This window comes from Rhea americana, unplaced genomic scaffold (assembly GCF_003343005.1).
Source record: "Rhea americana isolate MKP2758 unplaced genomic scaffold, rheAme1 scaffold_256, whole genome shotgun sequence".
Taxonomy (NCBI): domain Eukaryota; kingdom Metazoa; phylum Chordata; class Aves; order Rheiformes; family Rheidae; genus Rhea; species Rhea americana.
Genome location: NW_028186375.1, coordinates 900,922 through 927,559, shown reverse-complemented (window position 1 = coordinate 927,559; position 26,638 = coordinate 900,922). Strand labels below are relative to the sequence as shown.

General features: G+C 38.0%; 1 protein-coding gene across 3 annotated transcripts in view; it reads right to left on the bottom strand.

The window, feature by feature from the left end:
• PELI1 (pellino E3 ubiquitin protein ligase 1) overlaps window positions 1-26,638 on the bottom strand; it is a 47,018-nt gene that overhangs the window by 7,107 nt on the left and 13,273 nt on the right. For 2 of the 3 annotated variants that reach the window (XM_085307275.1, XM_085307273.1), the window contains 2 exons: window positions 2,646-2,787; window positions 1,536-1,665 (listed from right to left, as the gene is read on the bottom strand). In XM_085307275.1, coding sequence (XP_085163401.1) covers window positions 1,536-1,665; window positions 2,646-2,716 — 201 coding nt within the window. In that variant the 5' untranslated portion in view covers window positions 2,717-2,787. Of the gene's footprint in view, window positions 1-1,535; window positions 1,666-2,645; window positions 2,788-5,052; window positions 5,148-26,638 lie in introns of all 3 variants that reach the window. The other variant, XM_085307274.1, reaches the window with a different exon arrangement.

Below are 26,638 nucleotides of genomic sequence, written 5' to 3'. Positions count from 1 at the left end.
TATAACCAGATTCTTGCTATGCTCAATTAATGTATTAAGTCACACGCTCATTAGTGACACACCTGTAGTTAGAACTTCACAAAAAACAATCCTGCCMATTAAAGAAAACTGCAGGATTGATTCAGCAACAGACCAAACTGGTCTCTACCACATGCTGCAACAAAATCCCTGTAACCAAGTCAGGTGTTAGTCATGCTTAGCATTAAAGCAGTGTTTGCCTTGACACAAAAGACAAACAAAACAACTGAGTGCAAAGACTGAAACTGAATGCAACCACCTCTACAGCCTTTTTGGCCCCAACTTTTGCAACGTTAAAGCGAGGATTCTCTTCTAGAGAAGCAATCTGAATTCATACTAAAACTCAGTCATAGTTAATAAGCTATGTGGGCAAAATCTAACAAGCATTGCTGGAAAAACAGGGAAAAGCAAACCCAGCACAGGATACAAAAGTTGTACCAAAGCAAATTTAAATTTCAGTTTGTTAGGCTAGACTTCAGTTCTAGAGATTTGTGCTGTACTTCATATGTGAAACCCCAATTTGTTCCTAGTAAATGAGCAAATACCCTCTTATAAAGTGCTTCTAAATAGCACTGGTCACTTGCAGGCCTGAAGAATTAGCAAAAAATTTTTCTTCATAGATCTCTTAAAAATGTAATTTTGTCTCAGTAACTTCATTTAGCTACAGGATTTTAATTTTAGAATATTTTATGCCATTCCCTAATTTTTAAGGATTAATATTGCTAAACATCAAGGCAGTTAGAGTCAAAAGACTCAACACCATGGTATTTGTTCAAGGACCTGATCTCAATCACACTGAAGAGCTCTAAACAGCAACTAAAAGCACCCTCAAACTCCAACAATTCTAGTGAGAGTGTCTCAGTTGAAACACTCCTTTTCCATGCGCCTGAATCATCACAATATAGCAAGAATTATCTTCTCTGATAACAGCTTAGTTAGAATTTTCTTAGTTTTGACATTAAATATAATTTCCCCTCAAGACTTCACTTTTGTTTGTTACTGAGAACTATAAACTTAATTATGAGCCATTTAAAAGCATGCAAAACCCACCTATCCTCATTTCTGGGGATCTCCCACCCATTTGGGTAGCATGTGTATGCAGAGCTTTGCTGAGGGACCATTCTAAAGTCAGCTGCACATGAACAAAGCTAGCCCTAAAATATGAATGAATGAAAACAAGAAGTCTAAAATATGTATTTATAGCAAGTTTGGAAAAAAAAATAAAATAGAAAGTGTTTTATGTGACTAGCCTATGCCCTGAACACTCGTGTTTTAAAAGTAAACATCCTTTCTCTTTCTGGACACAGCAAGAACTGGGCACCAGACTTGTTTTGCCAAATGATTTCCTTTAACCCTGAAAGGTATCAAAAACCTGGGATAAATACCAATCATTTTTTTCACAGCCAGAGGACTTCATGTTTTTCACACCATTTCATCTCAGCTTAACTGTATTCATTCCACTAAATTCTTTAGACTGCACTAGAAGAACTAGACTTAACCAGACAAGTCAAGCTTACCTTTGCTGCTTGAGGGGTACAGGCAATATGCACAGTGCTAGGTTTCACCCCATTTGCCTTRGGTCTTTTAAATAATGCAAATCTACTTTTTCTTCTTCCTCTATCTCCATTTGGGAGAGACCCATTGTACCTATGAAAAAGATACAGATAAGAAAAATGAAGTCTATCTTCACACTGGGCATCTGCAGCTTCTCATGAGCTGCAGACCTGCAAGAACTTCTGTTCTAAGCACAAAACTTCCTTAATTGGCATGCTTTTGAAAAAAAAAAAAAAAAGATTTACAATTACTTACTCTGAAGATGAAAACAATTAAGCCAACATGTTTACTTGTTTGTAGCTTTAAATTATTTGTTCACACCATAAATTAAAGATCCTAAATACTTACCAAGCCTGCTGAACAGCTATTATTATTTCATAGAATTTTGATAAAAAGCCTGTGAGATATACAGAGGGTTTCAGAGGAAACTTAGCTGAATCCAACAGAAAACTCACTTTGAGCATGCCAGTATCACAACAACAGATCACTTAGTATGCTTTATAAAAATTTCGTTTGCCTTTTGGTGTTAGCAATGTTACTATGGTTTTATAAGAATCCTTTCATTTTATAGTTCTAGTGATCCTCTTTCTACACTATCATATTATCCATCTGTCYAGCCCCAACTAGAAATCACTTTGGAAACCCCTCACAAATTGGCTGCCCTTGTCATGAAAGGCTTACCTGGAAAGAATATAAGAGCTGAAAATAAACCTAAAGGTACTCAACAGTTCGAGCCCTTCCTCTACGCTCGCTTTGTCACAAAGAAAAGTCTGCATGGCACAGTGCAGTTTTCCAACAGATCGTATTGTGTGTAACACTGGTTACCACTGAAAATGGCAGCCTTCTCTGGGCCACGCATTCCAGCGCCCTTCCTGGCATGAAATCAGTTACCAAAAAGAGCTGATCAACTCACCATCTGCTTGCACACTCACTAGGTACAATTCAGAAGAGGGGGTTCAAGGGAGAGGTAGTAGGACTGCCTCTCACAGCAGCCTGCAGTTCAATTGCTTTAAGTACACCCCGACACTCTTGCACTTATACCTTCATTCCTCAGTTCCAGGCAAGTCACTTACCCCAATACAATCAATTCACCATATTTTACTGGTGCTTTTGATGGATGATTTTCTTGATCAGGAGAAAACATGAGCTTAGTTAATGACTTCTCAAATTTCAGGTCTCTGATCAAGAGCTGTGGCACACTTTTTTCATTATTTCCTGTAAAAACAAAAAGTAAAGCAAAATGAAACAGAGAAGATTCAAATTATCTGTTTCACAAATCTCTAAACCTATTTTTTAGTTTTTCTGACCTGATAAAATAGCTACATTTTGTGCTTGCTATTTTCTCATATTTTCATTAAATAATCATTAAAAATGCTACATATGAAAACATGGTAATTCAGGTTGAATTGCCTGGAACAACAATAAGAGCACAAAAATACAAGTGCATTTAGAAAATTCCAATATGGCCTTGATAAAACATCCACATTGTTTTCATTCATGATAACTGTTTAGTATAAATGGTATATGGCTTAATTCAGCATGTTGGTGCAATTACCAAGAGAGCCAAAGATTAGATTTAAAGAAAAAACACAAAACCAATCCATTAGCCAAAGAGGTAGAACTTTTCATGAAAGTATCTAATTCAGAGCCTTCTAAAAAGTTCTGGATTTGCAAATTGTAGGAATTTGCATGAAAACTTGATACTGAGTCTACCATAGAAGTTTGATTAAGCACAGAGACATTGCACAGTCCAGGGACTGAACTGACGCAAACAACTCTTTAAACTAGATTTCCAGTGGGAATTCCAAGAGCCAAATTTCAGTATTGGTTGACCAGAAACTCTTCAGGGTCTTTCCTTTGTGATTCCACAAAGAAGGGCAAAACAGAAAAGACAAAAAGCTCTTTTTAATTGAAAGATATCCCAAGTTATTCTTCTGGATTTCTTAATGAGAATGGTTCCTTAAACCAAAAAGATAATAAAAATTGAGCTTCAAGAGACCATTCACACTAGAATCTTTTATCAATTCCCTCATTAGCAACTTTTCTGACCTTYCCAGAGAGGAAACCTACCCAACACAAAACTCACTTGATAAAGCATTAGGCTGATTCTAGCCTGTTTGAAGCTTTCCTTTAAAAGGAACAAGAACAGTCCCCTGATTCTTCCATACAAGCTTTCACATCACCCCCCAAAAAACTATTAAACTTTAATTCAGCACTTTCAGAATTGATCATTAATATGCTGCCTTCTGTTCAAATAAACACATTGGTCCACATGCTATTTCTTGTATCCTGTCAACTTACACAGATAACACCATTTTCTCCAGACTCACCTAGGCCTTAGACACTAGCAGGAAAGACACCACACAGACTTTACCTACTCACATCTCAAGTCTTAATAATAGATAAAACGATGTGGCAGTGCTTGACAAAAGAAATCCTACCCTGCTTACATTCATTCAGAAGTTGATGCAAACATTGCCTTTTCTGACCCAATCTCTATCTTCCCCCCGCCTTTCCTCCATCAGACAGAAGCTAGGCCCTCGTCTTCTCTCGACCTACCCATCATTTCTAATTCAGCACAGATATGTTCATTCCCACTTGCAAAGCAGCTCATGATGCTATCTGAAAATGTGGTATGGTCTTTCATGCTTTCTTGCATGCTATCCCACGTATTTGAGGACTTCACACAAATACCCCCGAAGACATGTTACTGTCCTCCAGACTTGCTGTGATGCCTGCAGAACACAGCTGGGATGCTAAACCAAAGTCTGCATGTTTTTGCCTTACATATCTCATTGTTTTCTAAAATTCCTCTTTTGCTCTCCATTTTGGGTTCTGCATATTTCATACTGCTTGAAATAGTAAATTAACTGAAGACTATCTTTTTTGTTCTACTTATGCATAACATTACCACAACAGCATTCTGACCCACTGTTAGAAGTAAAGTACATAGTAATAAGCCTCATCTGCACCACGCTACCGTGGAGTGGCTGTATGCGGGTCTACATGATAGTTACACTAGTATATCTCCACTRCTCAGGAGGCCATGCACATTTTCATTGGACAGTTCAGCTAAATCAAGCCTTAGCGTAATTATCATTTGGCAGGTGCACAGAAATGCGTTGTACTGGTACAATTGTCCCCATTTGTTGCTCAGGAATAGCAACAACATCGCAGAAGAGTGTAAATGGATATAGTTTGCTCTAAAGTATTTCTAGATTGCTGGCCTATAYGTAGCAGTAAATTAACTCATGTGGTCCATGAGCGAAAGGTTTTAAAAAAGTAGCAGCCCCCAAGTCCGTTAATATACGGCCAGCTTATTAACATTGTTCAGCAAAATTTCCCTTTAAAGTTCTAAATTGGAAAATCTAAAGCAAACTGGTCAGATGAAAATTTGGTAATGAAACTCCTACTCATGTCAGTAGACACAACACGAAGCAGAGATGGTCCCACCCGATAAACAGAGCCCCAGGACATTACCTGTGTTCACAGACAGTTCTCCCCTAGCTCTGGTCATCTGGGGGCTTCTTTGTTCCCTGGCAAGGCAACTCTTGGAGCATCACAGGAACAATTCCCTGAAACCACGTATGTGTCTTTCAAAAAAAAACTACAGAAAAAGTATTCTGACAGTGATACTAGACCATCTAGCTTTGAGTGTTTAAGGAAATTTGGTGCTTTAACAACATCTCCTCTGCCTATAAACATAAGGATATACTGTAAAAATATATTATTAATTTCTATTTTTCCACAACTAACCTAAGCATTTCTTGTTTTGATTTGTTTTAAAACATTCTTGCAAGTATGTTTGTGTACCAGCACAAAACATATCTTAATATAGATATATTAATGTGCAAGTTGCTTACATACCGCCTTAAAAAAAAAGAGATGTTTTAATCTCCTCCCCAATTAATCTATTTCTACTTGCATATAGATCTCCTCAGCAGCCTCCCCCTCACTTCACTCTTCTCCACATACAGCTAAATTAATCTTAGCCATCGCATTTCATACGCTACACTTCACATTTCTTTACTAACGTAGACAATGATTGTCCTTTGACTTGACACCTAAGAAATGAGAAGAAAAACTGCTATAAGATCTACAGTACTACTCCGTAGGAAACAGCATAGGACAAGTAAATGCCATCACAAGTTAAGAGATTTGAATATGAGCACCATAACTAATAGTGCTCGAAATAGAACTAATCAACTCACATCAAGCAGATGGCAAGACAAACATTAAAAAAATAACTTAATCTTTGCCACTGGTAGGAGAAAGGTCTGTCATAACCTCCCCTCTGTTCACTCAGGGGATAAATTTCATGGAAAGCTAAAAAGATATCTCCAATCACAGAGTCAGCTAAGTCTCATTAAGAGTAATTACACACAAGCAATTATAGGACACTCCTTTAATGAATCACTTGAACAGGCAGCTAGTAGCCTTCTTGAAGAGCATGACTGAACAGAAACCAAAAAAGAAGCCAATAGACTCATGTAACACACTTCAGCAGTGCAAATAGTTAACTAGAAAAAAAATCTTAATCCAAGGAAAAAGTGTCTGACTGCTAATGCTCAACTCCTCTGTAATACTTTTTTGTTGTTTCACAGTTAAAGAAATCCAGCCAACTTTATTTTGAGGCCAGCATAAATGATGGAAAACCACTTGTTATTTAACCCAAGGACGGTTCAAGAATAAGAAATCCAGAGCTATCATTACTAGCAAAATTTGTTTCACCCTCAAAAGCATGACTTGAATGTTTGAATTTTGTTTTTTTATGCCCTAGAACCTTTGAGCCGCATACACCATACTCRCAAATAGTAAGAATCTGTAACTTGAACTCAAACACAATAAAAAAAATTCAGTCCCTAAAAAAAAAGTGTAACATATATGCTAATATACATGTGATCTGCTTGACATATTATACCCAAAGACTCATTTTGTTCTCAGAGATAACAAATACTCATCATATTGTTCCAATGACGTTCCAGTTCCAAAAACTAGTACAACTGAAATCTGATGCCAGTCAATAAAACCYAAATCTTCTTCCATTCTTCCACTGAAGAAAAGCCTAAACAAGCCACAGGATAACATCGTCACTCTTAAATTGGAGAAAAAAAGCTGGATAAAAAAAAATATTTAAGAACATATAAGAGGAAACCCTCCTGAGATGTCAGGAAAGATGCACCAAGTTACACAATGGGTCTTCTGTTATTGGTATAGAAAAAGATCTGTCCACATAGTACGTTTTTATTTTTAGAACTACTGAAAACTCTGAGTTTGGAAAGGCTAATTAAGTTAAAAAAGACCGAACCTGGCACTGTAAGGCCAACAGACAACTAAGCCACTGACTGCTTGAACAAAATATGTGCAAGTTAGCTTCTTGTCATGACCATTAATTTCGTARCAGCATCTCAGGCCACAGCTGGATTAGGCTTCATTGAAGTACGCTCTGAACAACGCAGACTGCTCTAAAACTCCTTCAAGGCTCTTTTCGCCATTGATGAGGAATAAGGTGTTAATTACGGGATCCCAACCTTGTCCTACATTCTTCCTAACTTGTAGCAGCAGACAAAGTTTTCACCTCAAGCTCTCTCCTGCCTAGTTGGAAAAAGAGACAAAAGCATGAAAAACCCTATCTGTGCATAGTCTTGCACTACAGAAGTCAACAGCTTTGGAGAGTAAAGGAACTTGCAAACAGAATAGTTTTTGAAAGCCACTACTGGATCATTTGGTAAAGGTACTGTTCAGTGAGCACAACTGCCTGCAGTTAACACACACTATGATGGGTACCAATTAGCATCCTTCAATTGCAAAATAAGAAGCTAGAATAGGAAGAGAACATGAACAAGTAATACCTTGTCACTCTGAAAACTGGTTCCTTTGGAGCCAAGAGAAAAATCATGGAAGGTAACAGTACTGTCATGCATAACTGCATAACTGAGGGAATGGAAACAGATGACATCTAAACTAAGAAAAGTTTTAAATTCATTTAGAAAGGGCAACACAAGTTTCTTACAAGCCTTTTTTCTTCTTCTTAAATAGTCTCTTAAGTCACAGCAGAAAGCAAGTCACATTTCTTATTACCTTCAAAGAGGGAGGAACAGCCATATGCATCACTGGCCTCTCTCCTGTCACATATGAAAACTAGTCTCCAGATCTGGAGACACTATTTTCTGGGAAGAGCTAGCAAACCACATGTTGTTACAGCATGTAGTAACAAAAGGACTAATACTCATTGAGCACTGCAGATCTGACATGCTTTTAGTTACTTAGTGATTTAAGTTAGMTCATGTCCAGTTCAACATCAGGATCTGACCTATTTGTCTTCATTCACTACCTGAAGCTTTAAGTCTTTGGGCACAGGAAAACAATGTTTGCATGCTTCAGAGTAGATTCAAGTGAAGCTTAAAGGTCTGTACACTTTTGCTGAACATGCCATTTTCAGTGGAGTACCCAGAGATATATTGAGGTTTGGTTGTTTCTGAACCATAAGCTTGAGCTTACCATTTGTTCTCAATCATTCAACTGTCTTTTCTGATCATGAGATAGCATTTATGATTAAYCTCTAGTGGCTTCTATGAAGAGTATTTAGATCTTGTTCACACGGGGGCACAAGACCCAGCTAACTAATAAGTTAGCTATTTAGCAGACTAAGTGCAGCTTTCAAAAATGCAACTAGAATAGCAGTATCTTAATGGTTAAAATGGTGTAGGGGGAAGGGAAACGTTAAATTCAATGAGCTCAAGCAGAGATTCATTAAACACTCTGCTGTGAGCTAAAAATACTAGAATAAAAGTCTCTTTGTAATAAATTACCATCATTTTCTAAACACAGAGCCAGCATTATAGGCTGTTAGCAACTGTAGCTAGCGCCAGACTAGCCCTTTTCTAAAATACTGCATTAAAAACACTTCCACAGTATAAAAAGAAGTCCTCTGTCAATGAGTAAATTAAAGATACACTGATTCAAATGCAAAGAAAAGTACATTTTTCCATTTTTACTATCTTTTGTATATTCCCTATCTGCATATTTTAGGGTTCGGGGGTGTTTTGGTTTATAGAAATAAAGCATAGGACAGTTTCTCTACTTTTTTTTAAAAAAAAACACAATTTGCTATTTGCAGTTCTCTATTTACAACCCTTGCAGTTTTCATATCCAGCTCCTTCACTTAGTAATTCTGTATTAAGTCAGGGAGGGTACAGACAACACAGATGCTGACTCTTGTCAGAAGTATGGAGTGACAGGACAAGAGGTAACAGACAAGCTACAACACAGAAAATTCTGTTTAGCCATTAGGAAAGCAGAATTCAAAGAGGCTGTGGGATCCCTATCCTTGGAGGTGCTCAAACCTTGCCTGAACACGGCCATGAACAACCCGATCTAAGGCAGCCAGGCTTTCAGTGCAGGGCGAGACCAGAAGACCTCCGAGATTCCCTCTCAGTCTAAATTATTCTAGGCCTATAATTCATTTTAGGAACTCAAGACATTTTTAAGGAACAAATCCAAAGAACTGTTAAATACGTACCTTAAGCACATTCTTAGTCAGAGACAAATGAAGAGCAACTTCATTAGTGTTAAAGAAACAAAATGTTATCCCTCTCCTCCACAGAGTTGCGTGTTGTTACAAACTAAAGCTGTACTTGAATGCAAAAGCCTAAACTGTTCTTTGATCATGTACAAAGAATTCACATTCAATAGTGCGATTACCTGACTAAACACAACAGGGACCCAAGTTCGCCAGTCTCCATTCACACACTTAAGCTCCTCAGTAATCCAACCAACTTTTACTAGGCAATCTTCTAACTGCAAGATCAGAAACCAAAGTCTTCTTAATGCATGTGCAGTATTTCAGTATGTGTTTCCTCTTCTATGGCTATGTCTTGCCTCTTCAAAAAAAAAAAATCTGATTTCCCAATTTAAAGGACTGGAACATCAAAGCTAAAGTAACTGAGAGACAAAGCAGCCTCGTGGAATACTCATCTCTCAAGCTGAAAATATTTGCAAGTCTAGAAGAAGGAAGAGATGATAAGCAGTCAGAGGGAAGTAAAAAACAAAGTCATTCCCAAGAGACAGCCTTCTTGCTTGATAAGGAGTCCCTCAAGTCCAAGTTGCCAGATCGGACAGACACAGTCGGAAGGTAGGAGCATGGGAGTTTACAGCACTAGACACATTTGAAATAACGTGACTGTGGTAGCACATTTTGGCAGGCAGACCACCGTGTATGAACCACTCATGGAAAGGTATTCTTCCTTAGTCTTGAAACACCAGTATCTTTGTAGGATGCTGTGCTTCACCAGAATGACTGTTTTGTACATAGATTTGCTCATATTTCATATTAATGTCACTGCATTGATACAGATAACATTACTGCTGATCTACACTGATGTCAGAAATTAACTCCTTACATCACTGTTTTTGAAAGCAGAGACAAAGATTTGGAAATCATCTCCTTACTATATGATGCTTAAATAGCCATTGGAAAGTCATTCAGCAATAGCAGACTTTCTCCTAGGTTCCCTTTCATCTGAGTAAAAGAGCATACAAACACACAATAGTCTTCTGTGATTTACCAGCCATAGTTCTCATATTTTTCTCAGTTTTCAATTAGCAAACAGCTCATGTTCACCCTTCATAACCATACCTGGAGCTTTAGGCTCTGCAGGTTTTATATTCCACCTGTGAGATTAAGGCAGATTCTGTCTATAGCTTGCATCCTTCTCAGCAGATGTATACAGAAGGTGTAATGATGCAGCTGTTAAATATTCAGATTGTACTGTCAGTTTGTATCAGTAGAGCTAGTTTACCTTCCTAAGGAAGGATCATTCATTTTCCCCTCCTGTCTAGGGAAGTTTCTTTAGTACCTAAAATGATACAAAACAGGTCTTGGAGCACGGAAGAGCAGCCCAGCCTTTTGCCTTTGTATGGATTATTCTTTCCTTAGTTTGTAACACTTGACCTTTTCTTTRAAATCTAAATAAGCTTAGTCATCCACTATATACAAACAAATTGCATTTTATTTTTCAGTGTTTTCATATCTTTAAACTGGGGGGGTTGACACAGAAAACTACAACCCCCACAAGGCCAAACTCTGAACCAGGCAAACAGTCTTTCCTGCATAGGACACCAAACATTAAACAATGTAAGCAGAACTGTCTGCTTCTGCGCCTTGAAAACATCTCTAAAATCCCTAACAGAAGGGAAACAAAATGAAGCATCTTTTTGCTAAGGACACCTGCCACTAGTAGTTAGCAATCTTGGGAATGTGGCGTGCAAGAGTCACAGCATGAAAAGGGCACTTTGTCTGCGGACTGTTCAAAGGTGTGTAACTTGAGACACAAGAGCCTACTGCTTTGCTCCAAGACTCCAGCTAACTTTCTCCAGTCTCAGAAACCACACTTTCATTTGGGCTGGCGTTCAGTGTTCCACTTCAAGTTTCATTTGAATAAAGTGAATCAGAACAGTTCTCAGCAATTTTATGAAACTTGGGAACCGTGCCATGAAGACAGATACCTTCAKCCAATGAACAGGGCAAACCTTTCAGACCAAGGCTTCTATTATAGGTTTATGTATGAAAATCTGTACATGCTGACAGTACTCAAAAATACCATTCCTTCCATGAAAATGGAAAAAATCACCTAAGTACCTGGGCCAGATTCAGTTCAGGGTCCTCCAAACTTTAGTAGTGTTATTCTCAATTGCCGTTGATGAGATCAGAAGGTGGCTAAGCATATTAAAGCTAAAGGGAAGCAGTTACGTAACATAATGATCCATTTTAACAGATTGACAAAAATCAATTCTGAAAATACGCTCTTGAAAAAATCCAGCATTTTTCTTCAGTTATGAAAAGTAACAGCTGATCCTCCCCTGAGGAAACCACGATATCCTCCTACAGATTATAAATGATGTAATTCAGACTGTGTGGGGGAAGCTGAAAACATTTGTCTTTTAGCACAAGGTGGCTATTTTAAAGCTGTCACTGCAATATTATCTATAATCTTAATTAGCTGAGAAAAAAACCTCTTCACCAGTTACAATCTGCTACATTTGCATGCAGTTTACATCTCCTTAATGCCCATGCCCACCAAGTCAGCTTTCAGATAAGCCTGTGACAGAACATAACCTCACATAACACAAAGCTTATCAGTTGGCTACTTCTGCAGCACCAGGGCCAAATGAAAGCTATACTTGCTGAATCAGCTGAGATACGAGGCTTGTGAAAGCTATTCATGTGAGTTACTTAGGAAGCTTAATTTGCAGCTTTCTGCACAAGTTTTTGGTCAAACTTGTGCCTTGACTGTTGCTTCAAACCATGTTGAACAAGGATAGTTTTTATTACTCAAATTTTCAAGTGAAGATTATTTATACATGCTGTAACTATGAAGCCATAAAATGACATGAGGTGTGCTGAAAGGGTAATGCCATGTGTTCATTAATCATAACTCTACCTACCTAAATCCTGATAGTGTGTTACAAAAGCAGCAACAGGAAAGCTAAAAACCTTTGTATATTTGTACCAAGTAGTAGAAATAAGGACTAATTTTCCTGACACAGTGAACTTCGCAGAGTCCTTTAACATTATTAGGGACTTTACTGCCTTCAGACAAACTACACAATGTTACCCTAAAAACAAGCAGTCCCTACTTTCATTTCAAGTCAATGACAGAAGCACAACTTCCACATATATATTGATTAGGAGCTCATGCCAAAATACAGACATTCTATTTTGAAAAGGACAATTTAGCAAATAGATGGGAGTTTTTTATGCTTTGATGACTAAGCACAGCGAGATCTGCTGTATGATGCACCTGAACTAGAATATATAGCAAAAAAACCCATCCTTGCACAAAAACACAATGACTTCCTGTTCTACAAACCTGAATATCAGTTTAGCTTTTTCTGAGCTTCTGACTTCCCGACAAGGCAGTTTATGTACCAGATTATTATCTACTCAATAAGTGTTTTTAATCAGAATAAAGCCTGTAACATAGCATATCTTCTTGCAAAAAGACCAGCTATATTTAATTCATTCTTGGTCTGGAGAGCACAAATATTTAACAGCTTTGTGAGAAATTTTCCTTGGTATGACTTCATTAAAGTTAACGGTTTCAGGGCACCTTGCTCTGCACCCTAAAAATAAGAAGCAACTGACACTTGTTACAGAACACAAGCACTCAGTAAAATACACACACTGAATGACTTCCTAGTTCAGGTGGGAGGGCAGCAAGCATATTGCCTGTTCTCACATTTCACATTGAGACTACCAACTTCTCACTGAAAAAAAATACTGCAATGGAAGAGGCTTTTATTAAAAAAAAAAAAAAAAAAAAGAGCAGCAACACATTCGAACAACAACAAAAATAGATGGCATACAGGCACTTACCAGTATCCTTCTGTGCTTTCAATACTTCTACACAGCAGAGAAGAAACAAACCTTTGGTCTTGCTCAAAAACCACACGAAATCCCCTAACTCTTTTAAAACCCAGCAACTGCCAGACTGAGCGCCTCTGCTGTGTGTGCTTTTACTTAAGCAGTTGGTAATGCAGTCTGACTAAACAGGGGCTGGCTCTGCCTTACTTAAGCTAGGTAAACAGCACCACGCAGCACACCATTGGCTGAAGTCAGAGCTTGCATCCTGCTTACCATCCCATAAATTCATCAATCTCAGGCCCCAAAATGGAAAAAAGGAAGTAGAGGGTGTGTTAAATTGTATTCTACAGCCCAATTCCCCAGCAGTTCTCTGGATTAGGTTCGCAGAGAAACRCTGTTCTATTTCCTTCTCTGCTTGTCTTACATAACTGTACCCATGCACGCTATACTATTTTTTTTAATTATCACTTATTAGCCCAGCTAGCTTTCCTCACCTCCCCCACAAAAAGTGATTTCTTAATACAGTAAGAATTAAAACAGCAAAAATTTCAGGCATTGGCAGCCCTGTTTTGACTAAGACTATACAACTTGACACAATCAAAAACACCTGCAGTTGCCACCTGTGTGTAGCTACTTTCAGCCACTGGCCTCCCATGGCCAGTGATTTCATAACTGTTTGTTCCTATAGGATGCACACGTAGAAAGACGGACAAATCTGCACGTGCCAGGTCAGACTGAGCTCATCTTGTTCCACTAAAACTGAAATCACTGTACCAAGCCAGTGGGTTGGATCATTTAAATGCATGAGTCATAAAACAGTGATCAAGTTACCACATCTTCTGAGTTACAGCCTGATAGAACTGATCACACAAACCCTCTCAGGCTGCAGCAAACAGGTTATAACACAATAGTTTAGCCTTCTCACCAAGTTTTACATCATACCTGTGGCGGGCCAAGGAGGCACACACAGTTACCCTGGCTCAAACGAGGCATATTCAGGCTGCAATTTGACATAACCAAGTTCTACAGCTGACTGTACTGCTGCCACTTCTGCTGCTTTTTTCTGTGCAGCAAATACAGTTCATATTTCTATGAACTGTGGCTCACCACCTCAATTCTGCAAGCACAACTGCACAGATAGGTTTTCTTGATCTAGTTCACGGTGAAGGCATCCACATTCTACGAGTTGGTTTATCCGCTCAGTTATTTTTTAGCTGGATCTGCTTCCCTGTTCAGCTCACAGCACAGCTATGCAAACAGTTGTACCAGTCGAACATAAGGAGGGAGGGGAGGTGCATTACACAGCACCACGCAAAGCTAGTACTCTCAAACTTTTTTGTTCATAATGCTTACTATAGCATAAATTGCAAATCCACAAACCAAGCTGCATTGCTAAGGACAAGGTTAAAACATGTATTTTCCTCTCTTCTCAATCTGTACACCAATGTTAATCTCTTCCAAGCTATACTGTGAGGTTGTGCTGTTACATGAACCTGTCCTGTCCCATGCAAGGAAAAGTAAACTATAGGGTATTCTGAAAAATAAAAATGAACATAGGCTCAAAGGCATTGCACTATTTTCTATTAAATACTACTAAGCACAAAAATACCACTTTTGTTTCAGAAGTCACTGAGCCACAAACTGCTGAATACTGGGAAGAGCTTTGGAGAAGCATCAATACATGCATGTTCTTTATTCTGCTCTTCTCTGGGCTTCTGCTTCTTGCCACAGATGACACACTGCTGAATACAGATTCTAAATAGGATGGTCATTCTCATAGGAGAGAGATCACTGAACTGATAAAACCAAACCAAACCACCTTCCTACCTCAACCCTTTCCCTCAGACCTCAACTATTTTAACCCAAATCATCTTCCTTTCTAGGCATTTGTGGGGTTATTCTGCAAGTCAGCTGTGCCAATACAATTGAGAAGACAAGAACCTCCTGAATCAGTTACATCATTAAAGCTGGAAACTCATCAAGCCACATGAAGATTAAAGTTTAGCTCTCCTCCCTGCCACAATCAACTACCTCACTGTATACTAGCACATAAAGCTAGTTTATCCACTGATAACTATTAGAACCTTAAAATGCCACCTTTCACGGTGCTGGAAGTGTGGTCTCATCTCATTTTCCCCATCACCCTCAAATATTTTTCTTCTTAGCCCTACCTACAAAGGGTTTATAGTTTTCATTCTGTTTCAGTCAAGGCTAAGAGTGGTTTTTAGAACCAGGACTGCATAAGTATCACTTAAAACAGATATGATCACACAGATAAAAAAATTGCTCTATACTGGAGTAAGTTATAGTGATAAAGTTACATTGATATGAACGCTGTTAAGTCGAATTATTTTTGTCACACAAATTATATTACTTGAACTGTATCATTTTGAGAATGTTCAGTCTGAAAAGCAGGATTTGGATTAATTTGCTTTTAATAGCTCATTTATTTTTATTGTATATACATGTTTCAGGCACTATTCAGAGCCCAGATTAATACACCTGTAGATAGTTTTACATTGCAATCACAGAGGCAGTTACAGGGTCAAAATACCCCAAGATAACTTAGGTTCTTGCAGCACTCTAGCTGGAGCAGCAGGATTTGCTGCAGACGCATTTATCCTATACCATGTAATTCCCTTTTCATAGCTGATCATGCCCCATCTTAAAGTAGGGTTTATTTGGGTTTATTTTGCYGCAGTTGCATTGTTAAGTGGCCGTTTTGGAATCTCACCCTACTGAGGGGCTGAACACTGTTTTCCAGCTTATGCTTATTCGCAGCCATGTTCTAGTCATCTGTTCTCATGCCAACTTTGTTGTCCTTTAATTTCAAAGGAAAGGTTTAATGATTTCCACTCCACCTGCAAGGCCCACACAAGAACTGTGCTCCAGGTTGGACATTAGAARCAAGGGCCTCAAGTGTGCTGTCACCAGCCAGGTGCTCAACTGTACCCTGAGCAGAGATGCTGCCGACCACGTCAGACTCCGAAACACTTGAATGTGTAGCCCAAGATATCACTGCTAATTTCACGAAGCAATGCTTAACTGCAGGGGAGGTTCCTTCCTTGAAATTGTTAAAGAAAGAACAYGATGATACACCCCTTTATATCTGACTCACAAGCAGATGCTGTACAGTTTGATATAATTACATGATTTCACATGACATTCAAAATGAGCTTGAGAGGAACGCACTTCTAGTCATGTCAACTAAAGGACAGCCTTGCAGGTAGGTGCTCTAAAGTACAGATTCCTAAGAAGTCTGAGTACCAAACTCTTCATCCTAGCATTAAACTGATCAGTATATTAATGCTAAAGGCCAAGATGGAAATCTTGAAATTAGCAAAGACATGTTTAATAAACCAGGCAGGGAATGGAGTAAAAAAATCCTACACAGAATAAGCACGTGAAGTTATTGTACACAAGAGACTGAGAAAAAGAGACTGAAGGAAACACAGAAAAGAGGGCAAGAAAACTGGAAGAGTAGGATCTGTAATGGCCCAAAGGGGAAGCATTCAATACTGAATGCTGCATATACCCAGTTCGTGAAAAAAGCCATCTACATTTTTCAATCCATAGCCCGCGTATGCTCTATACACCACCTTAACTCCATTACCACTGAATCAGTGGTTGAACTCTGCTCAAAGACAGCAATATCAAAAGCAGACAAACATTTCATGCTCTTGAAAGTATTAAGTCTGTTACAGGGTCCTCATGAATCTAATAAAAGGTGCATGGGGGGGAAAAGGGAAGATTGCTGACTGGGCAACCCCACTCTCTAATTAATCTTTCATTGTGTTATGTCACATGCAATCACTGTGCAAGGAGTTCCCATCTTACATAGTTAAAGACATACTACAGTGTTTTAAGGAGATTATAAATGGGGGAAAGCAGCCTGAAGCCAAGAACATGCTAATTAGTGTATACAATAGAAATGTTAATCAAGTAATCTGCAGGAAGAGGAGGAGGGAAGGAAATGACCTAATCCCTTGCACTACTGTGCGGTGCCTAATGAGAAGAACTGTAATTCTTTTAAGGGCCAAGCAAACAAAGGTCCATTGTTATATGTACAGCTTCCAGGGAAGAAGGTTTTTGCTGTGTATCAAGCTACCGCAACAAGTAAAAGGTTCAGCTTCATATCCTCCATACACTACCAGCTCTGGAATTGGCAGGAGAGGCTGATAAGATAAATTTACAGGAAGGCTGAGAAAAAAATCTTTAAGATGAATCCTAATTTCTGCAGACACAGCAAATTCTCCCTCAAAGTGGATTTGCCACCTTTAAAACATCCATCATCCAATGACCACTGTGATCCAGGCATGACTGTGGAGCTTGTTAAACATTTGAAAGTGTAAGAGCCATAGCATACCCTATGTTTTACAAAAGCTTCACAAGAGAAGTGCTTTCTAATAAGCAGTTCAGTGCTATCACTACAGAGCTCTATTTACAAGGATAGGCCAAATAAGATACTCCACAAYCAAAGTGGAGACAGTCCTTCATTCAGCTTTGATGTTTCTGATTGTTAGGCTTCTAATAGCCAAGACTGAAAGGATGATAGGTGAGGCATCATTGGAAGAAAACACATTCAGAAACACGCAAGTATAATTGCATCAGTCTTCTTCTCAAGACAGTAAAATTTGACTTTCCCCTTTCCCACATACCTGGAAAGAGCTACTTAAAAGATTTTTTTTTTTTTTTTCTTTTCATGTTCTCTGGGAACATTTCTGGATCTTGTAAAACTTTCCAAGCCAAATACCATATCCGCAAATTCAATTAACATAAATTCTTTGAGGTAGTATTAGTGCAAAGTTTATTAGCTGTAGTTCTCCTGACTTCTTCATCCAAACTCATAGATTCACTAAGTTTCAAGCTGTTCTATTTTTCCTAAAATTAAGAAAAAGAGGCCCAATTCAAATTAATTTCCAAGATTTTTTTTTTTTACTGCTAGCAAAACTTCTAAAGTACCTGCTAGCAGAACTAGCCGAACCGGCATTACCTGCAAGTTTTCATTCCTACAAAGTCAGATCGTTTGGCCAAGGAYTTCTTCAGAGAAAGTTAAGGCAGTAACTAGCAGTGTTACACATCTTTGTGTCATAATTAAGCCAAAACCTTTCACAGATTAGGAAAAAAAAAGCTCAGAAGTGTACTAAGTTTTAGAAATTTAGCAATAGAAATTCAGCTACAACATACTGATAGTTCCCTTCTCCCTGCACTCTCYAGGAAATGAAGTCTGAAGAGGAACAAGATTTAAGAACCATTCAATATAATTTTTATTCTCAACTTCCACACCACACAAATGGATATCCTTAAAAGAGGCAACTACTTTTTAATCTAGAAATGTCTTGAAGCATGGAAACAAAGCTTACCCATTAGAAAATTTCCCTCTGATTTATCCTAAATTCCTCACTATCCAGTTGCTACACTCTTAACACTCACCATTTCAACTGTAGTTAATTTGCATTTCCAACAAAAAAAAGTATGCTGGGCAGCCTCCACCCTGCTCTCCTAACCCCTGCATATGAGCCTTCCATGTGCGAACTACTAACTTGGATATTTTGAAGGTCACACACCCTCCTGCAATTCACTGTTCTTTTAGAAGACAACTAAAAAGTATACCATCTTATTGTATGGATTCCTCCTAACTTCAGAACTTTTTCTAACCTTTATGTAAGGTCCAAAATCTGGGTCTTTCTAGACATATCATCGGCAACATTTACACATAAAAGCATATGACCTACATAACTCCGGATAGCTGTCAGAAGTTTGTCTACTCTCTGCAAGCCAAGTATCAGTTCTTTATAAGGGCCTGACACGCTAAGTTATAGCCCCAGACATAAATTCAATGGCTAGTTCAGTACTTAATTTTTTTTCAATATATTTTTGACATTCAAGCATYGTTTTTTTGAGGGCTATTTTAAATAGTGCTGTGTGAGCGCAGGTAAAGGACAAAGCTTACTTTAGGCAACAATGCAAAAGGACAGGAACTGATTATGTCGCAAGATGCACTTTCTAAGAAAGGTCTATTAAAATATCTCCAAATACATTGAAAGTTGTCTCTAAATGAAAAAGGTTAGCAAGTTATGTTTATTAATACACTGAAGATTACATTAGCACAACTTAACTTTTGGTATGCTTATGTTTCCATGTCAGTAGCCTTCTACAGCCACCAACTCAAACCAAAAAGTTCAAACAGGCCTCCCTCCTAACCTCATGTTTCCTTAGATCACTTACCGGTTCCTAGCCAGTTATTGTTCAGAGAGAAAAATCCCATAATATTTGATATCATCTTTTGTTTTCCTTTAAAATCCCATGGGAAATGCATGACTTAGCATATCTAAAGAGCAGCAATACTTTACTTCCTACACTTCTAATCCAATTTGGATAAGAGGTTTGCTGCTTATAAAAATAAACAGGCAGTTGCACTTCAGAGGATGCAGCAACCATTCACTTACCTCTGTGTGGGCACTAACACCCAATAACACACAGGTCACTCTCAAACAGTAGCAAAAGATCAGTGCTAGGGATTCTATCCCTAAATTTTATTCTTTGGTCAACACAGGAATCCTACTTCTTATGCATAGGCGCAAACAGAGCTGGTGGATACTGCTGGTTCTTTCCACAACTCAAAGTGCAGCCAAGCTTCAAAAATTCAAGTACAACCTTTCTTTCTTTCTTTCTTTCTTTTGGGGGGGAGAGGGGGGCGGGCAAGAAGAGAGAAGGACAAAGTCTTCAAGCTCTTCCTGAAATCATTTGTAATTAAATATCAGAAAATAAAGCAGATACACTACAGTAATGTTGACACAAACATGCAGGCAGAACAGTGGCCCAGTCAAACTCAGTAAAAACTACCATGTGTAATCTTTCTGTGGGTAACATTCAGCATCATAATGGGTATTATCACCAAGAAAACCCAAGGACAGAGTCCCTCAACCACAGAGACTGAGATTAGATGCTCTATCTCTTCTACAGAGACTCAAGAGACTTTGGTCTGACCATACAAGCCAGTTTTATTTAAGAGCTAAGCAAATTGTTACATGTTTAACATTTGACTTAAGAGTTGGAAAGCTTTCAAATCTACAATTTGTTAGGCACACACAGAGAAATGATGTTCACTTCAAACAAGAGAAACTACCCAGCTGAATATAACAACTGTTTTTATTTATAAGAGTTATAGTCTCCAGTTACAACCATAAGAACTTTGAAGGTATTTTCATGCGTGGTTCACAAAATTCATCTTTAAAAACAGGTATTTTTGAACTGTGATAGTGGCATGYCTGTTTTTCTTTAAAAAAATAATGCTCTCCAGAATCTCTGTTGTCTGTAAGAGTATGTGGCTGAGGAAAGCAGCAGACAAATCTAACATATGCAGGCACAAAGAATTTTAAATTGGTAGTGTTTGCAGAGACTGAAGGTCACTGTAGTGAAACACTCTTTTCCAGCAATAGCCAAAGCCTGTACTCACTTCCAGATARCATTAAAAACACACAGCAAAGAGTTTCAGGGGGCACCCCCACATTTGCAACAATGGTAAGCAATGCCAGTAACCCTAATGAAGTTGCATTAGCAAGACAGCAAGTTCAACTCATCTCAGTATTTCTATCAGTAACAAAAGCGTTCCTAAATTCAAAAAGAATGACACTCTTCCTTGATCAACTAAGGACAGCAGAATTTTGTCTGAATGCAAACCTTCAAGATTTAGCCTAGAATTTGATAACATTTCTAAAAATGAAGGGGTTTGRACATAAATGCAGAACTGTGATGTTTTCTTCCCTTCAATTCTGCTTCTTAAAAGTTTAAGATGAACCAAACTGCTTTCCAGAGAGATCAAACGCAATACATTGCTCATCATCCAATGCAGGTTTACCTATTTCCTATATAATGTTCTTAAGCAAAATACTTTGAGGACAGCTCAATAATTTTGTCTGAAAAAACACATGCTTAAAGCTGCATCATAGCTAGGATCCTTTTCCTCTGTGGATAACAGCTTGTATTTCCAAGTTACCAGGAAGTCTCAAACCAAGCRCAGATGAGTTGTAACAGATTAGAATAGATATGAATTAGCATCTGCATTAAATCTTTCCCATATTATGAATTTCTCAGACATGCAAAGATAAATGCAGAAGTCCTACACCAGCAGACTCGCTTCTAGCTTGGTGTTGTGGGGTACACCTATTCATTGAAAGGCAGGGTTCAATAAGCAGTGAAGAATTATGATTTGCTCTCAGATAAAAAGCTTTCTAGTCAGGGAACGGTAAACACAATTGGGCAAGTATACCAATAAGAGCATACAGCCACAGTAACATGACTAAGTAATTTTAAAATAACAGACAATTCAGAATATCTGGAATATAAAGTAATACTTTATATGGTTTTAAAATTAATTTTGTATGATTTTCAACTTGCACCTTTTATTAGCCAAAGTGACTGTCTGCTACCATGCAGACGTCTTCCTTCACGAACCTTGAGAAGGAGCTTGACCAAAGTCACTAGTCTACACTGCACACGCTGCAGATATCCATAGAGGCCTCTAGAAGATTACTGTTTGCGCGTCATTGCCCAGTGCATCTCAGTGTATCACAGAAATTTGAGCTTTCATTTTTCTATAGCAGCAAAGTTAACAGTAATCTAGTATGGTGGAGCTATTTCACTTGCTCTAGTTTTAGTCTGCCTCTCAGTGCAGATTCATTCTAAGAAACCTGGCTCTTGTGAAATAATCTTTACAAATTTTTAGGGATAGATTGCCCCTCTCAGGGCTGATACTGTTTATGAGCATTTAAAATTACTAACAGCTGTTCATATTAAGGACATTTGTGCCTCACTCACGCATTCATACAGATTTGCAGAAAGCTGCTCRCTCACATTCATTTTGTTATTTGTCATTACTGCTGTGCTTAAGGAAATCTCACATCATTTGCAGAGAAGAAAACATCATGCAGTGGGTATGAACAGTCATAAGCAATCAAGTTAGCACACGTTAAGAAGTTACTACGCAGACTCAGCAGAGATGTCTGACCACTTTCAAGCTCCTAGACCAATGCAAATTCAGAGTAAAAAGAAAAAAACATTTAAACAAGCTCATTCAAGTAATCAGCCATACAAGCACATACAACRAAGAGATTAAAGAACTACCAATACAGTAAAGCCAATGTAGCCAGTCTCGGCACTAAAATCAGAATGAGTTTATAAAATATTGGGCAAGTCGGACAAAGTCTGAGACAACTAATAGGACAAGTTGCTGCTTTCACAATAACTAGCATGAGAGCATTCTTCAATGCAATTCAGCAACAGGGTCTTTAGTTAGAAGCTCATAAAAATCTTCCGGCACACACTGTCTGACTTTGGCAAGTTCAACATCAGTTATAAAAATAATACATATTCACTAAGTATAAAGGAAAGAAAATACTCTCTCTGGCTTCACAGCCACTGATGTACTTTGAACTCTGAAGTCATTCTGTACTTTTAGCATTTCATAAACAGGAGCACGTGAATTTTGTGTGTTCCCAAAATAAACTCTGAACTACATAAATATTGCAGACAGACAAGATGAATTTTGCCTCCAATTTGCTTTTTGGATCTAGCTTTCAGGTAACAATTTCATAATTTCTTGCAGGTTGTAGGGGAGACACAATGGAAATCTGGCATGAAGACTTCTTCCAGCTCTAACACAATGCAGGACAGCAGATTAAAGGGYTTTTTCTTAGTTGCCTGGGGACATATGTAAAGCATCTGCCTTCATTTAAGAAGCTGTGCTTGCACCAGAGCAGTGTTTTTCAATTTTTGTTTCCACTACACTGGTGAAAAAAAACTTCTTGATCAGAGAAAATAAGCTGAAAAAAATGAAACAGCTATGAGGAAAAGAGCAGTAGATAAGCATGTCTACCCCTATTAAAGACTGTCTACCCGTTAAAACAATAGCCAGAGTTACAGTGCCTTACTTCAAAACTGGTGTATTATAAAGAACACACTGCTTCATCCCTTGCATTGGAATGTGAGTATAGTTTATTATGCCCACAGTCATTCMTCTATTGTGATACAGTACACTCCTTAGCTGTGAGTAGTAGTTTGTAAGTGAACATCCATTGCTGCAAGCCAGTAAGACTTCACATGAATGATGTTTKTAAGTCTTTCCCAATCAACAAGAACACTACGAAGGAATGTTCAAAAGGCTCCAAAACAGACAGCTCAAACATTTCATAAAGATAGGAACAGCCCAGTTAACCAGGAAAGCATAGTACCATCATATGTAGACTCCAAGAATCTTGGCAAAAAATTGGAAGCAACAGGAAAACAAGCAAAAGAAATAAGCAAAGTTGGTGCTGTCATAAGCTTAGCCTCCTGCGGTCTCTCTTTTGTAATACATCTCGTTTTTTTTTTTTTGTAAACATCACCAGTAGGGCAGAAAGCTGCAAAGTCAGTATGGCACTCAACAAATCTATGAAATACTGTGCACAATATGGAATACTACAGAATCAACATAATGGCTAGATCGCATCAAATAATTTTGTTTCACAAGTGTGATTTTCCTGTAGTAGCCAGTTCCAAACTGAGGCTTTTTTTCTTTTTAGAAGAGGAAAGCATTTCATATTTACAGCAGAAAACGAAAAGATTTTTTATATTTGTCCTTTTTTTTAAAAAAAAAAAAAGAAAGCCTTCAATTTAAAAGCAAATACTCAAGTCACAGATTGGTTCATTTTGAAAGTATGGTATAATAATAGRGTAGGAAAGAATTTTGTATCAGTAACATCAGATTTACACTTATATATTATCACACCCAAAATCTAATGAAGTTAGAGTATCCGGCTCATATTAGAAATATCAGAAATACAGCTGTCAAAAATCTTGAAGATTTTTTTTAAAAATACTTAAGAGTAAGATATAAACATCATAGCCAAAGTGCACAAATGAAACTGTTTACACAAAGCTTCAGTCACAAAACTCATCCAACCACAACAGTCAGCTAGCTACCGCTTAACTCTGGAGCAAAGCACCTACAGAGTTAAGTGCTAACTCTGGGAATAACTGCACATTCTTAGTTTTGCTACTGAAAACTATTTTTACAGTTTATAATAGTTACACTAAGCATGTCCGTAACTTACAGGATGGGGTTTTTCAGAAGTCACTGAAGATAAAGGTGTGCATGCACTTGCTCTAGGTCCTTATTGTAAGGATAGGATCAAGCCAGACATTAAAGAGTAAAAGTTAAAGAGTTACTGGCTTTCTTTTTATTTCTAGATTTGTCTTTTGCACATTACCCTCTATCATTCAGCAAAATGAAAAGATCAATACAGTCACAATAACTGATTTTCATCTGAAACACCCTCACGTTATTTAATTTTTTAAAAAAACTAATAGATGTAAACTGTCTGGGTTTCCCCAAAATTACCATATGTTGACTTCTGACAGACATCTGCATAAAAATACAAGTTGGATCAAAAAAGGCTAAAACTCTCAGCCCCAAAGAATACAACTATGGCTGTATGCATTAAAAAACCAAGACTCATCTTTACCTACAGTACACACAAAGGACTAGAATCTAGAAATTAAGTAAAGGTAGCAGRAGACTTAGCACAAAGGAGTATCAAAACATTAAAATCAAAAATGCCCACTGAATTACTGGTCAAGAGAAATCAAAGATCGCAGGAAAAACTTCCATGAACTGGAAGTGACACGCAATCTCTTTCCTACTAATAAGGCATGATAATCTAAAACAGCTCCTATGTACAGGAGACARCATCCTTTGACAAAACTTCAGCTTTATAAGTAATTATTTGCAAGCTCAACACGCTCCAAATATGTTTAACTTTAAARTTTAGAAAGTACTTGCAACCTAAAAGTTCAGCCCAGAGTGGAATACTGCAACAAGATCTCCTTCCTTAAGTGACTTTTTAGASTGTGCCAAAGCCATTAGTTGAAAGAATTCTAAATAAAGCCATTGTTAAAAAAGCTACATCATACTATGGCTGGAACAGCTAAGGAACTGGTCAGCAAGGAAGGATCATTTCCYGGCACAGCAATGCAGCAAAGAACTGAGTTCTCTCTCTTTTAATTATTTTAAGCCTTAACAATTTTGCAAAAATAAAACTGAGGTTTTTCGTTCATCTGTTTAACAGACGATCAATTCTAATCAGTAGCAGGCTTTGTTTCTAGATGTACTGTCAATCCCCCCTCCCACACCCCCTAAGTAAAGAATTATTTAGGAAGAAGAAGGAATTTACAGTCAGAATTCTGTTCCTCTACTGTGCCACCTCACCAAATCCAATACCTGAGCTCCATCATGCAGGTTCAAGTAAGGATTCAGCTCTGCTGAAAGCAACCAAATTAACCAGCTTAAGCAAGATAACTATCAGCCTACCTAGGCAAGACTGTACTAGAGCAGATCTGGGCTGAATGTGTAATTTAAACCATTGTTCTGATTTTGGATAAGCCCCAGACATTCAAAATAATTACAGTGCAGCCAGAGACAACGTTGTTATACTATTTAATTTTTGTGTACTGTTTGTCTAAAGAGATGAAGCCTCTCAAGCCATCAGCTAACAGCCATGTTCCACACCTTTCACAGAACAACAACTCTCTTGCTAATACTAAAATCTGTTATGAGTATTCTGGCTTGTAGACAAGCACTTCAGCAGTACAAGATCTCTCTGGCTCATCATAGCTCATTAGGTAGAAACTTATTCTCTGCAAGATGGGACTCTTCAGTAGATAAAACAAAGTTCCCAGCTACAGTACTTTAAAGCTCTAAACCATATTCTATCATCTCAAGATTCCTCCTGAAATTTAGTGGCACAGTTAAGTAATTTTGAAATGAAAATTCACTCAGGATAGAAACTTGACAGGCAAGTGAGAGGCACAATAGAATCCACAGCTGCTCAGACACTAAAACAAACATGCAACGAATTCAAATCAACCAGCTTATCCAAAATAAGATGAAGTGGGGTTTTCTGTACTTAAAATGCTTCAGGCTGTTAATCACCAATACTGACTGCTCATAGGCAATTTTAAGACTTTGGCAGTTTAAACAAAAATAGCAGCCACTGAAGCAGTGATATCTTTGATCATGGAAAAACACTGTGATTAGCATCTCCAGCCTACTGGCGCSAATCCAGCAAGATTTAAAATAAAATTGCAAACATGTTCAAAGTTGCATGCCTAAACTCTTTTCACTGTTAACCRTATATACATTGTGTTTGAGGTGATCTCAGTTTCATCAGCACCAAGTTGATATGAAAACTGGTCCAAGCAAGGAAAAGTTGGGGCTCTCACAACATTATTACTTTGGTTGAAAGCAAGTAATTATGAGAGGAGACAGCAGCTGTTGCTYCTGAACAAGAGGACTAAGAAAAAAAGAACAAGCTCTAGAYACACTCACTGACAAAGCTACTGAAAGCAAAGGAAGAATTTTATGCCTATCAACTAGGCTAGAACAAAGGTAGTCAGTCTGATGACAAAACTTAAGATTCAGTTCTTTGCACCTCTTAGAAAACTCCTGCAATTCAATTAGTTTCTCTCAGATCAGTGAGAGGAGTCAGCGTGCAGAAAAAYTCTGGTCAGCAGATTTGAAGCAAAGAAGGGCACAGGACTGCACAAATTGGATCTAGGGAGCAGGGCCATGTGCCTACACAGGCCAGGGAGATGAGAAGGAGCAAGACATCTCTTTCAGCAACAGTGAAATATTATACTAGCTCAGCAGCCTCTAGAAACACA